A 14,825-nucleotide genomic window follows, 5' to 3' on the forward strand; every position below is an offset into this window, starting at 1 on the left:
TTGCAGGATTTATCCTTTACAAACTAATCATACCTGAGATGAGTGTGGAAAGTTTAATAACATGAGGCAATACTTTTAGGCTCTTCGTGGGTAGTAACAAGGTCTCTATTTTCCAGATTTTTAAAGATGTTTCATTTTATTTATTTGATTTAATACAACCTTAGAAATAAGATGCGAGATTTCACACTCCAGTGCAGTAGGTGGCGGTATACACCTTTCCGTTGGTTTAAAGTCCGCCAATAAACCATAGACTGCAATAAACAAGAAATCAGAAGCAGCAGCAGCTCCGGATTGAACTAGGCATGATTGTATTGGCTACCGATCATACCGTATACCTTGGTATTTTTTCTCGGTGTACTTTTACTGGTTTAGCATATTTGCCACAGATTTAAAAACACAATACAGGTCTGATTCAATCAATTGTATGCATGCATCAATCGCAAATGCGTCACGTGAGGTCATAGTAGCCAGAAAAATGGCGAACGCTGATTCCGAAAGTTTAGTCTCAAAGAAAGGTGCGAACTCATCCATTTGGCAGTGCTTTGGATTCGTTGGAGATGAGAATGGTGACCCACTTGACACTGATACTCCCATCTGCAAACTGTGCATGAAGAGCGTTGCAGCAAAAGGCGGGAACACTTCAAATCTCCGAACTCACCTTAAAAACAACCACCCTCTCAATGCCTCAAGACTACCGGTATCTGCTGACCAGCCGAGGTTTCCGCGAACTACAGCAGTCACACAAACCACCGGCCCATTTACTAGGAGTAGCAAGTGCGACAAAGACAGTCACAGATGGAATTTGTGCACAAGCGCGGTTACAAGATTCCTCGTTAAGGAAATGCTACCTTTCCGAACTGTGGAAAAACCGGCATTCAGAGATTTACTGAAAACTTTTAATCCACATTATGAGCCGCCTTGTAGAAATTTCTTTGCCGACAAAGCAATTCCTGAGTTATACGACCAGATTCGTCAGGATGTGCTTTGCTTGTTGTCACATGCGGAATACTATGCTCTCACCACCGATATGTGGTCGTCTGTTGGCATGACCACCTACATGTCCCTCACTGTTCATTTTATCACACGTGACTGGAAGCTTCAAACTTAGTGCCTGGAGACGTGTTTTTTTCCATCAGATCACACCGCCAGCAATATTTGCGCTTGGTTGCGCGAGGCAGTTTGTGAATGGGGGCTGGAAGACAGCAGAATCTCGGGGATAACAATTGACAACGCACCCAACCTAATGGCTGCAGCAAAAGACCTTGGCTGGCCATTGGTCACTTGTTTCGGGCGCAACGTGGACCTCGCTGTTAATCTATCTATCCAGGCCCAGAAACGGAGGACAGATAGGCTGTTCGGTCTTTGCCGCTCTATCGCCGGTGCGTTCTCGCACAGCTGGCGGCGAAAGCGTGCGCTGATAAAAGCACAGGCAGAGCTGGGACTTCCACAACACAGCCTAATCACAGTAAGTGCGATTGTCGTCAATCGAACGTACGTGATGCAAATATGATGCATTCTGTTTACAATATTGTATTTACGCTTGCGTTATTTTACTTCGTTAAAGGATGGGTTCGGTGTTATTGACCCTAGGCCGTATTTTCGCATATTCTGGGATGATCGCGAAGAATAGAGGCTATAATTTCGCTTATCGCTTCAGTTTGAGTTTGGTGTTACTCTCTTGCTGCATCCATCCTCCATTCAAAAGGAATACATTGGGGCAGCATTAGGATCCATGATAAATGCATTTTTCGAAAACGGGAAGCTCACTATAATGTCAGTCATACATGTCTTACTAGCTACGTCCTACTGAAAAAATTGGTCGCAAACACACAACATTGTATCAAAAGTTACGGGCTTGGTCAGTTGCATTCTTCCGGCTCTAATCCTGACTACATCGCTTAGAGCTGTGGGGGGCGTGGTTCTCGTTTGTTTACTGATCTGCTCATCTGTCGCTAGCTTGCAGCCTGTTAGCGTCCAGCTGAAGTAACCTGGTTAGCTACCGTACCATTAGCTTTTTTATTTCTTTTTATTTATTTTTTTACATTTTTTGCTAAAACATTTAGTTTGTAGCACGATGAATTCCCACCACGGCGATTGCATGTCAGACGAGGTTACATTTGGTTTTGATGAACGCCGAAAGCGGGTTTCTACAGTGCTACCATTTTAGGAGCATTTGCTCCTGAAAATGGATGTGTGGAACAAATAATTTAGGAGCAAATCTACTATTTGGGATGCATTAATGTGCTCCTATATTTTTCAACTTTGGAACACGTGCTCCTTGGAAGAACAATTTTGGCGTGTAACCCTGGAAAGCAGAGAGGCATGGTGGTGGAAACTGTCCATCTGCATAGTCAGGGCTATTAGAACTACTACGTCTCCCCAATGGCAGAGTACTGTTTTCCAGGAGGCACAGGACACCTGGATACTTCCGTGAAACTGTGACCTGCTACAGATGATTTTTACCCCTGACAACTCCCAGCAGGAAATGACTGCTTTTCTGGGCACCACGATCCCCTTCAGAGACATTTTCATGCTATCCTGATCACGTCCTTGATACATATTCCTTTCTTGCTTAACATGTTATCTTATTAACTAAAAGTCATATTTACCTAGCCAAGCTGTGTTTGTGATGTGTTCAGTGTCAGTAATAGTACAGTCATTTTTACCCTCCAAAAAGGAGTAAACTTTGTACGCGAGACACTTCATTGAGGGGGAAAAGCGAAACAATGGGCCGTTTCACCAATATTCTGGAATGTGGCCTATTTATATTATACCCTGCCATCAGCCACTTTAGTTTGATTGCCCTTGAATCTTGACCGGTGTTGAGAAATTCACTTGGTAGTTGCGACCCATTCGCTGTCTTGTAGTTGGCTAGACTAAAACTCTTAAGTCGTTTGGCTAGTTTGCAACTGGTTGGGCGGTAGTGCTTAGATTGAGGAAAATAGTTCCGACTCAAAAAGAACATTGTTCTTGTTCAAAACAATTTCGGAATAACTGAAAAAAACTTGAGGCAGGAATGAATATGCTGTGAGCCTCCAGTTTAAAAAAATTGCATTTATCTTTGTTTTTTTGAAGGCTGCAAAAATCCTATTGGAACCATGTCTGGAGATGGTCTCTACTTTTAGCGATCATCCCAGAATATCTTGGTATTTTACGGTCTAAAATACCAAGCCCTATCATTTAATTATAGCTGTGGTAGGCTAGTAGGCTACTCGGTAATTTAACAGCTTTTTATTGAGAGCATAGCACATAAACACAAAAATTTTATTTTCTTCTCTTGTGTCCATGTTTGACAGGACTGTGCTACTGGCTGGGGAAGCAAGCAAGAGATGGTCGCTAGAATAATTGAACAGAAGCAGGCCATACAAAATGTTTTAGCGGACGACCCTAAAGCCTCTCTTACGTTGAGGCGGCAGGACACTGACATGCTTGCAGCTGTGAACGAGGCACTGAAACCGGTGGCGGAGTTCACAAGCGTCCTCTCAGGAGAGACCCACGTCACCAGCTCCTCTGTGATCCCCATGCTGAGCCTGATACGAGAGGACGTAATGGCCCCGTCGGACGACGACGTCGCGCTGACAGCCGAAATTAAGGCGGCGATCGTGCGCAAGCTGGACGGGAAATACGCCGACGAGGCCGCGCGTCTTCTGCTGCGTAAGTGCACCTGCGTGGATCCCCGCTACGGCGGCACCTTTGAAGCGTCAGATGAACTGAGGCAAGTGATCGCGGGAGAGATCGCCGCGCTTCGGAGAGGGAGACAAGTGGCCGTCAGGGTGAAGGAGGAGGAGGAGGAGGAGCAGGAGGAGGACACGAGAGAGGGACAAGCAGCCGTCGCGGTGAAGGAGGAGAACAGGAGTGAGCGACAAGCGGGCATCAGGGTGAAGGAGGAGCACAGGATAGAAGCGGGGGGCGAGGACACATCAGCGGAGCAGCCCCCTGCAAAAAAGATGAGGACTCTGGGAAGTCTGCTGGGGAAAAGGACTACAGCTGCTGTTTTAAGTGTGGATGAACTGGCGAAAGCAGAGATTGGAGCGTATTTATTGGAGCCCGTGATAGAGGGGGATTCTGATCCACTGCAGTGGTGGCAGCTCAATGAACATCGATACCCAACGTTGTCACAACTCGCACGCAGGTATCTGTGCATTTGCGCGACAAGCACGGCCCCGGAGCGACTTTTCAGTCCGGCAGGGAACGTGGTCATTTCGTCCCGTGCGCAGCTCACACCGGATAAGGTCAACATGCTGGTCTTTTTGGACAGAAATTTGGCATAAGTGTTAATGTAAGCCGACGGGCTCGTCCATCACTGTTTGTTCACATTGCATTGCGTGATTGATGATGATGTGATTTTATGTCGATGGGAAGGGCCTAATTACACTCCTTAAGTGTTAATATTTTGCCTTTTTGGGCTTGGTCCCTTTTTTTGCCAGGAGTGTATGTGTTAGCCTGATGAAGTTTCCCCCTGTTTACAAGTTTCCCTTGGCCAACCAGTAATGCTGTTAATAATTTCTTTTTTAAACAATAGTGTTTTTGTGTATGAATCCCCTAATGTTTTACTGAAATATAAAGCATATTTAAAGGCATACAATGCAAGATTTTTTAGCCTTACTGTGGTCCTGTGTTTATAGTCAAAGAAGCGTCTTCCTCAGCCTTTAACCCCGCCCGCTTGCTCCTGAGTACCGACCAAGTCACAGACACAAAAATGTATTAAGAACTAGCGGCGAATAATAAAAACATTACATTGTCCGATTGGGTCCACAAACTGGACATTTCAGTATAAAACCTGACGTCTGGCAACCCAAGCTGGATAGCTAGGTGTAACATTACTTACAGGTCCAACAGAAAACAAGCCAACTCCCTGTTGATTTTTGTCCCCTTGGTGAACTTCAGCTGACGCCACGGAGGAAAAGCAGTTTGAAGGTTAATTCTTGTACTTGAACACGTCCTGTCCGCGTGTCTTTTTGCTTCGCTGTATCTGGGCCATTACAGTGACTAGCTAGCTAGCAACAAACGCTCATGATCCCGAACAACAGGCACTGTAGCCTCACCCACCTCACCATCCCAAACACATTTTAAAATGACAAGTGCAGGTAAAGGTGCACAAATTTTGTGAAAGTATGCAAAGACAGGGATCGTCTGCATTACAGACATGCCTTGGCATGGTTTTTTAATATTTAATATTTTCAAGGTAAAAATCCTGCATAGTATGCCTTTAAAACATGTAAAGTGATAGATATCGGTAAAATAATTTTGTTCAAGTACACAACTGAAAAAATGTACCACACGTTTCCTTCATAATACAATGTAATTCAGGAACAGAGGTTTTAGTGCATGGTTGAAAATGTGAAACATGCCAAGCGCAGTGTTTTATGGAAGGACTCCATTACCTGTTGAAGCGAGGAACATCACATTACATCACACTTTTTATTTCTAATGTTCAGATTTTGTGAACCAAAAATGAGTGAGCCTGTAGTTTGTACCTCTTGTACAATGGTTTCTATGTCCTCTGATGGTCCTATACCCTGTCTGGTGGTGAACATCTCATGGTATGTTGCTTGATTTCTCTCTCTCCATCTCCCTCTCTCCCTCCTCTCCCTTTCTCTCTCTCTGTGCTGCTGGACCCCACTCCCACTCTGGGGGCGAGGCCATGGAGATGTCATCAGCAGTGAGTGATCATCTGTGAGTGATCGTCTCCTTTGTCTGTGCTCTTCTCTCCCATCAAATCAGCTTTCGACTCCAGCAGACACTACAGCCCTCCAGAATGTGAGTTTGAGATCCCTGCTGTAATCTGCAAACCTGTTCGTGGGTTCTCGTGTTTGGTCCTCACGTTTCGTCCTCGTTGGTCTTTGAGTTTCTCATCTCGTTTCTCTTTCTCTGCTCCACTGTGCAGTGCAGCCGCACACTAGCCGATGCTCTCACACTCCACACTGTGCATACAATGCAGACCCAGGAGGGCAGTGCCTCCCTGAGGGGTGAATGGGGAGAGATACTAAACATATGCCATATTTTGGTATCTGGGTACCACCGGCGCTGAAGACCCAGGCATACTAGCCAGCAGGAGAGGTGAGTTTCCCATCCCAGCAACTGCTCTGCTCTGGCATATACGCCTCTCTAGTTCGGTAGGGAACCCATGCTGTTGTTTTCCTTAAATCGCATCCATGGGGATGGAGATGACATTCGTGACAATTAAAACTGGCTGGATTTTAGAGTTTATTTTAAAATCCGTACCCAAGACCCAGTGAGTGAAGAAAAGAAGTTTAAAAATAAGTCTTAATTCCAGCTTGTAAAATATATTTTCTCAGGTCGTGTTTGTGTCTGGATTCTGTTGGCTTGATGTGGCAAACTAGAACTGGGAGATGGAGGACTGTTCGGTGCTTGTGTTATTGTAAGGTGATCCACTGAAGTAGACACATTGATCCCCTCCGCATTTCTTCACTTACAGGCGGCTATCTTGCTCCTGCGTATCGGAACACAAACAGAAGGGAGCGGAGCAGTCAGATGGAAGTCCGGGTGCAGTGTAAAGAGACACAAAAGGGGAGGATTAGGGATGGGCAGCAATGTAGTACAAAGGGGATAGAAACTGGGCCGGCAACCAAAAAGGTTCAGGTTCGAACTTGGATTCCTACGTAGGCGTACTGCCGTTGTACCCTTGAGCAAGGTACCTGAATTGCGTCAGTATATATCCAGCTGTATAAATAGACACTGTAAAAGAAGATTTAAAAAATAGTGAAGTTGTGTAACTCACTCTTGATGACAGCATCTGTTAAATGGCAGTGATGTAATATAAAATTGTAATGAATGGAGGTGAAAAGAAGGCATTGGGGCTGAAGGAGGGACAATAAGAATGAGAGAATTGCAGTATTCACTGTGATAACTGCTTTTTATATATGTCAGTCCTTCCTGACGTTGAGTTGTAAATTAGTTTTTTTTTTTATCATTAAATCAATTTTGTATAAGTATATTTTGACTTTATGGGATTATTTTAAAATGTGACATTTTACAGTTCTTGCAGGTTTAAAGAAAGGGTGAAAGGTATCCTGGCAGGTGTGCCTTGCATATATGCAATACAGAGGAAAAGACTTTGACGTGCTCAAGTTTATTGTGAATGGCATTTTTATTGCCTTAATTGACAAACAAACCATAAATCCAGTAATAAACAACCCTGTTCTAATTCAACACCACATTTCCTTCTGTACAAGAACTGATCTAGTTACAGATACACCACCACACACAATTTTACTTTCACACAAAATTACAGCCTCTTCTGTTGAGCCTTTCCTTTTCTGTCAGTGCTCATTTTCACAGGGGAGTTATTTTCACAGAGTACTCCACTGAATGTAAAAGTGAATGTATTTTGTCTTTAGCTTTAAGTAATGCATTTACAACATTGTTTCAAATTCAGCTGCCAAGGACAGTAACCGAAAAATACAATACTGTCACAATTTGTCACAAAATGTTAAGGACAGAGCATGAGAGCGAGGTCAAAAAAGGCCAAGGTGTAAATGGAGATTGACAGTTGGTTTGAGGATATATACTTGCAAAATGGGTCCAGTTTGTACTACAGTACACAAGTGGCCACAAGAAAACAAAAAAAAATGGTATCTGGGAGTTGGGCTGAGTGAGGCTGTGCACATGAGTAAGGGACAAATATATTGAGGGGCAAAGGGACTGATTTAAGGGGAAAGTTTCACCTAAAATTCTTGGATAAGTTTCACTGGGGTGCCTGTAGTTTGTCTGCAGCACTTGCGTGTGAAGTATACTCCAGTGCATACTTTGCAGGTCACCCTTTTTACTGGGGAGTGAGAAACAGTGGCTTATCTAATTGCACTGCATCACTGCCGCGCCATAATTTCTACATTTGAACTTCCTTTGCTGCTTACATAATTAAGGCATCAAGGAAATCTGACTTGAAAAATAAATGGTTGATATTACCAATATAACTGATGTCCATCCATTGGGGGTTAAAAAATGTACACAGCAAATTCAATAAGCAATGGCATATGGTGCAAGAGGCAGTGTCAAAAAAACTTGCAATGAGCCTAAAGTGTGGTGAAATGCAGAACCTGAGATCTGGAAAAGTGTGGTAAAAAATTTTTAAGTTTTGCAGGCAATGGAACTCCAATAACCTGCAATCTGAGATCATGCTTATTACAACTACATATCCCAGGATGCTCTATTACTGCAGTCATTCTGGCTTCGCACCAAAGCATATTTTCTTCTACTTTTTTCTGTAAACAATTTTTCTGACTGAATCATTTACTGGATATGCCAGCCTTTCTATTTTATTGTTTATTAAATTTTTTGCCCAAAATTCACAACTGGCAAGGTCAAAATTCAGTCCAGGCTGCAGAATTCACACTGGACCCAAATTTAGCTGACTGTGCAATATGAACTCACCCCACTTTCTTACTGCACAGCACACGTGTTCCACCTTAACAAACCTGTTTTTTTTTAAACCCAAGGTCATATATCCACACATTTTCAGCCTGCTCACCTCCACAGGCGGCAACAGTGACATACTCGGTATGTTTTTTTGTCCAATAAATGATGGTTTGAGGCTCACAACAATTCATTACTACATAAAATACGTACAAAATTCCTCAAACTGCTTACACAGGAGTGTGTTTTCATGAAAACAGGCAGCCAAGACTAACTATGGCTGAAGGAAACCTTGCTCTCCACACAAGTGCTTCACCAGAGCCTTCACTCAGTAGCCCCCTCTTCAGTTTCAATGAAATAAAACTCAATTTTCCCTGCTGCCATTCCAGCTGCCAAGGCCTAGTTTACTTATAAGAAGCACAGGGAATGAATGAGGAACAGATGAATTGATCATTCATTGAAGACTTTCACAATTTATAAGATGTCTGAGCTCCATTCACGTGAGCCTTACAGTGTTGTATTGGACGGGGGTAATCATTAAGACCGTGACAAAAACCACCCGATTCTGAGAAATCCACACACTTACCAGTTAAACTATTATTCAATTTGCTACGTAATAGGCAGCCTATTCATGAACCCAAACAAACAAGCAAATTATGGATACCTTCACTTTTAAAAAGACAAAATATATACAACTAGATAAATTCCCAGCAAGACAGCATCGCAAATGTGCAAAAAAAATATACAAATGGTTAAATTCCCAGAAAGACAGTATCGCACATGTACACCAACCACGATTTGCCTTCAGTCTTCCATTTGTGGTGATCCTGGAGACTCAGCCTTGGGCTCTCTCTCCTGTCTCAGGGTCAACGCCATTGTCCAGCTCTGAAAAAAAGCAGCCACATCAGATGAACAACTCGGTCCTAATTAGTAGATAATCCTCTGAGATTATTTTGAGGAATACCCTGGGGTGCCACAGAACTGGTGCTGATTTCACCCAATTCATTTTTAGCTGCTTCAGAAAAATCGCTTTCACTCTAGTTTGAAGTAATCTTGAAGCTAACAGGCTCCAGGCTACTACTCCTGATCCACCTCATCTCTTTTCCTTCCCTCTTCACCTGACTTTCTCCCACTCTCCAGTACATTTCTTTTCCCTGCAATTTGTTTGCTGCCTTGTTCACAGTAGAGGGAGCACAGACTGACCTGGACTTACTAAGAATATTTAGCATCAGGCTGCTGGGTAGCTCACTCAGTAAAAGTGCCACTCGCGGCGTATGAGCGAGCACCAGGGTCTCGGATCGAATCCGACCCGCTCCAGCGCCGACTGCGGCTGGCAGCCCCACGGCGGCACATAATTGGCTCTGCATCGCTCAGCGATGTACGCGGGACACAGGCGGTAGGGATGCAGCATTGCTCAAAGGACTCCTGCTGGCCGCCTGGGCGCCAGTGGCTTCCTCACTGCACACGCACACACGTGTGTATGAATGGGTCTCCTCCGCCCCTGCTCTGCACGTGCGGCTGTGAAAAGAGGAGTTTTTCACGTGTTTTAGAGGAGAACCCCGGAGATTGTCTTCACTCTCCCGAGCTACCAGCAGGGTCTGTGTTTGAAAGTGCTTGTACATAGTATGCAAATTGAACATTCCAAATTCAGGTGGGATTGGAGATGTCAAATAAATTTTTTAATTATATCTGAGGTCAAATTTTTAAAAAATGAACTGGGTGAAAATGACAGCAATTCTGTGGTTTACAGGGTGGTATTCCACAACATAATCTCAAGGCATCTATAAATGACTGTTGAGCTGTGGAATGGGAAGAGCTACATTCTAATTACTTGAATTGGACACAGGAAAATGTAGCACACTCTACACAGCGGATCACGTGACTCACCCATACTGCTGTCAGAGTTAAAGGTCTGGTTCTGTAGGTGCTGGGAGACGGGGACAGGGGCTGAGGGGCTGGGGGCAGGAGAGGATGAAGCACAGGGGGCATCTGAGGGGCCTGCTTGGGATACAGCGGGTCTCTCATTGTCTGTGTCCATGGCTGTGAAGTATGGACAACAAAGGGAAAGCAAAACAATGAGCAAAATGTGAGGGTGGGGAAAAATAAGCTGGCTGACAAGTGGCTTTGCTACACGCACAGGCTGAACCATATCACTTAGATGTCCATCATTCTCTATCCCTGTGAGAAAAAGTGACACGTTTAAATGCAGGTGTTTACGGAAGCTGGAGGAAATATTACAACAACAAATCGTTCAAATCAGCAAACAGCCCAACAGAGCGCTCCACACTGCAGTGAAATCCACACTATTACTCTCCATACTGCAGCACAGAGAAAACAAATCTTTGGCAAGGTTCAATAAGTTACTGCAGCATAACTGAAAACTGGCTACTTAACATTTACCTACTGGCTGTCAGTTGTTTAAAGCTGTGTGGCTCAAAGTATTGTGAAATAGTCATGGGATCACGGACAATCAATCTGATCTAGAGGAGTGCACAGACCTTCCTACATTCGTGGGCGTGGATGGCATTTGAGTGACATCAAGCACCATTCACAAAAATGTCAATGATGTCTTCACTTTTGTGGTTAAGGAAGAGAACAGTCCAAGTATGGGGATTTTGTTTATTTGTATGCATGACAAAGTTACTTACGCTGTTCCTGTGATCGGTCGAGGCAGCAAGTAGACTGATGGAAAACCCCTTGGGAGCAGGGCTCCAAGCAGACGACAGAAATTCTACTGTCTACCTGTGGCAGAGCCAGGGTGGGGTGATCACTGAAGTTGGCCCAGTGGTCCCCAATGTTTTTAACTGGAACATCTTCAATATCTACACATTGGGGGGGAAAATGAAAACCAATACAGCTTTTAATAAGCTTACAGCTTTAACTAAATAACTATTAATTTGTTGAATATTTAGACCATCAGTGAACTTCCTGAAGGCTAGTGGGGTTAGGAAGCATATAAACATCCTTACTACAACTTTGACTACTCGAATCCGCGGTGATTTTGTAATTATTTTAAAGTGTTTATAAATGTGCTAAGAATGCGGCAAAACAAGCGAAGAAATTCTGGTCAAGTTAACTTGCTGACCCACTGAGGTTGTACGGCGTGCTTCCACTGAATTATTTTGGATGTTCCTGAATGCTTTCGCTTAAAAAAAAAACCCCCAAACTTCCTCAAACTTACCGTACAAAGAAGGAACATGATGCGTTTTATCGGCAAGCTTACTTCTGCTTCTGCTGACTGTTGTCTAGAGCATTTGATTTGCAACCAAGCGACTGTAGCCTACACAGGCTGGACACGGCACATACTACTTGAAACTATGAAGCCATTGCCTGATATAGAAATGCTTTTAGGGACATTTATATCTGCACCCTTTTCCAAATCTCTTGTTCAAAGCACTCTTTCAGAACATGATCCAGTATGTGCAAATGTCTATAGTGAAGCTGGTAAATAAACCGACAAACATTCGACGGAGAACGCTAATGACAGTCTAGAAGTAGCACGTATGAATCTGATGTTGCGCCTTATACAATACAGTTCCCCAATGATATACAGTTTCTATTTTAATAGAAGTTCCTTCTCAGGTACTGCGAAACTAAATTTAATATTTATAGGCACTGGCCGAAGAGATATCAACTTCCTGGAAATGCTTCAATGATTTCGCAGGGAATCAATTAAGTAAAGTACTGTTTAATGTGGCGTTAATTATTTAATTCTAAACGTGTTGATGAGTTTCTTACCGTAGCATTTGTTCTTCCTTAGTTTTCGGAACGGACAGTGTTCTTTGATCCGGAGAAAGCAAGTACCATGTTTCCTTCGTCCTTGCGTAGCTGCCATTCCTGCCACCCCTAATCCCTCCCCTGCCTACACGTACTAGCCTTGGTCACGTCTACTTCAGTCCTGTCACAAGTGCTGTGCGGCGCTGGTATCTCCCGCGAGAACCCTGTCAACAGCTTCGCCACTCATGACTCGGGGAGACTTCTTGCTTCGCGATCACGGCGCCCCCGGTGGAAGCGAGCTGAATCTTGCCCACGGCGTCGAATTTTTGCCCTCCGACAGGTAGAAGTTAGAAACCTGTTGGGCCTGTTTTTGGCTTGACGCCACAGCCACCTTGTTTACTCAATGAGGAACGCCAGAAGTGGATCGCATTCTTCCAAGAATTCAATGGGTAATTATTATGCACTCTCCACCACTGAAACTGTTCAACGTGTGATTTATGTTTGTGTACAATGAGGTTCCCAGTACCCTTTTGAAGTGTGTATTGGTCTTTATTTTTTGACGGTAGCAGGTAACAGCCCAAAGAACATTGTTTGGATGCATTAATTTCTTTGAAATGAAGATTAAATATTACGTAACCTGGTATGTCTTTAAGCTCCGTGGATTTTTGCCAGCAAGAACACGCTATGTCAGTGGTAACCAACCCTGTTCCTGGAGGTCTTGTAGGTTTTCATTTCAACCCTAATTTGCCACATCTAATAATAATTATCAGCTCAATGAGATCTCTAGTTGTTGAATGAGGTTTGCTTTGTTTGGGTTGGAGTGAAAGCCTATAGGACAGTAGATCCTCAGGAACAGGGTTGGTTACCACTGCACTATGCGTTTCAGCTGCTATCTCTTGTGATTGCAGTGTTGGTACTGATATGTCTCGTGATTGCACTATTGTTTTTATTGCCTACCTTTTGTATGTGCAGGACAAATTCCCCCAAGGGGCAAATGAAGATCTATTCGAATGGCTGAAAATGTATACACTCAGGTCACACAATGTATACTTTAATGTGCTTTAAATCAATGTTTCACAAGATTTTTTTAGAAAAAACTGCAAAGTTACAAAGTAAACATGGACTCCAAGCACGACCATTGACATTATGTCTTAAATGTGCAGGAAAAAATAGTTCTCTTAACAGATGTAATATTCACAGTACAAACAATAAAACAGGGTAAATCATTTCCATGTAGTGACTCTCAGATATACAACTTGTCTCATTCATTCAGTTTATACTTCATTTTAGCACAGAAATATTGTAACGCATAATGCTTAGTATACACAGATTGAGGCTGCAAGATTTTTGACAGATTGAACTATATTACCACCACTGGCTCAGCTATATATTGCTTTCAGGGAATATCCCAGTAAATTCAAATTTTGTTCCATGTAATATGTGGACTTCCTGGAAAGTCAGTCCTTGCTGATTCTCAAACTGAATGCTGCACTCTGTTATTAAGGTACTTGTCTATAGATGGAATGGGGAACATGCCCGCCATGTCTGTTTCTGGATTTCCCACCAACTTTTTTGAATTATTTAACTTTACATTGACATTATATTTCAGCTACATCCATCCATTCATCCATTATCTATACCCGCCTATCCTGGGCAGGGTCACGGGGGGTGCTGGAGCCTATCCCAGCGTGCATTGGGTGAGAGGCAGGATTACACCCTGGACAGGCTGCCAATCTATCGCAGGGATTATTTCAGATACATTTCTTGGTAATTTGATCAATTAATGTAAAGACTGTCCTTGTGTGTCTATATAAAGCATTTTACTGTGATATAATCTAGGAGTGACCCAGTATTTGTGTATGTACAGCTAATCAGCTAATTGAGTAACTGGTGGAAATAGAACTTGCATACACACTAGTCCTCCAGAAATGTACTTCCCACCCCTGTTATACAGGGACACAGGGAAAGGTGGGGGTGTCTGCATTATGGATACTAGTCGTTCTGCTGAGAAGGGGGGCACAGCATCATCATTCAGAGCAGTAGTGTTCTAATCTGGTCCTATACATTTGATCCAATGGCATGACATTACAACACATGGGTTTTCTTCTCCCTCTAATAGTGAGAATCAACACATGATAAAGCAGCAGGGAAATACACATTAAATATCAGTGTGCAGGTACACCGTTCAGAGCTACACTATCATATCACTGGTAAATACAGTGCAGCCGGTAAAATTCATTCCAGCCCAGTTTTTGCCAAAAACAGGTCTTCACAAAACCAGCCTCAATCAAAACCAATAAACTAGACTGACTGATTTGTCGACTCGTGTGTCACCTTAAATGAATGGGCAGGTAGCCATTTTGACTTACAATCCTGTCCACTATATTGTCATGAGTCTAAGCTGTTAGAAAGTTGATCCTCATCTGGGCACTACAAATAACATTTACACCTACTACAAAGAAAATAAAAGAAAAATGTACAAAAATGCAGGAATAAAATGGTTCAATTGCAGAATATTTCATTTTTAGTCTATGAGACTGAACAAAGGCCCTGTCCAACACTTCCCACTGAAAAACATTCCAGCCTATAAAATCCAGTCGATTCGAGTCCAAATATGATTTAGTCCTCTCTCCCAGTACAGTCCATTGCAGAGCTCCATCCTGGCTCTAACCCCAGAACCTTTGCCTGGGGGGAGGTGGGGGTTCTGGGATAGCCAGGTCATCCATGGCAAA

The 14,825-nt window shown here is 43.3% G+C and overlaps 1 protein-coding gene across 5 annotated transcripts; it reads left to right on the top strand.

Moving 5' to 3' along the window:
- The first annotated feature begins 147 nt into the window (after positions 1-147).
- Positions 148-6,956, top strand: LOC135264350 (zinc finger BED domain-containing protein 4-like). Of its 5 annotated transcripts, none has more exons than XM_064353204.1 (5): positions 148-1,465; positions 3,297-4,279; positions 5,664-5,760; positions 5,888-6,060; positions 6,440-6,956. In XM_064353204.1, exons 1-2 carry the CDS (start codon positions 1,244-1,246, stop codon positions 4,269-4,271), a joined length of 1,197 nt encoding a protein of 398 aa, XP_064209274.1. In that variant the 5' UTR covers positions 148-1,243; the 3' UTR covers positions 4,272-4,279; positions 5,664-5,760; positions 5,888-6,060; positions 6,440-6,956. The 5 variants fall into 5 exon arrangements, with proteins under 5 accessions (XP_064209274.1, XP_064209275.1, XP_064209276.1 ...); XM_064353205.1 differs by having other exon boundaries at positions 5,725-5,760; XM_064353206.1 differs by having other exon boundaries at positions 5,725-5,760; positions 5,893-6,060.
- Positions 6,957-14,825: the final 7,869 nt, after the last annotated feature.

The sequence above is a fragment of the Anguilla rostrata genome, chromosome 1 (genome assembly GCF_018555375.3).
Source record: "Anguilla rostrata isolate EN2019 chromosome 1, ASM1855537v3, whole genome shotgun sequence".
NCBI classification, from domain to species: domain Eukaryota; kingdom Metazoa; phylum Chordata; class Actinopteri; order Anguilliformes; family Anguillidae; genus Anguilla; species Anguilla rostrata.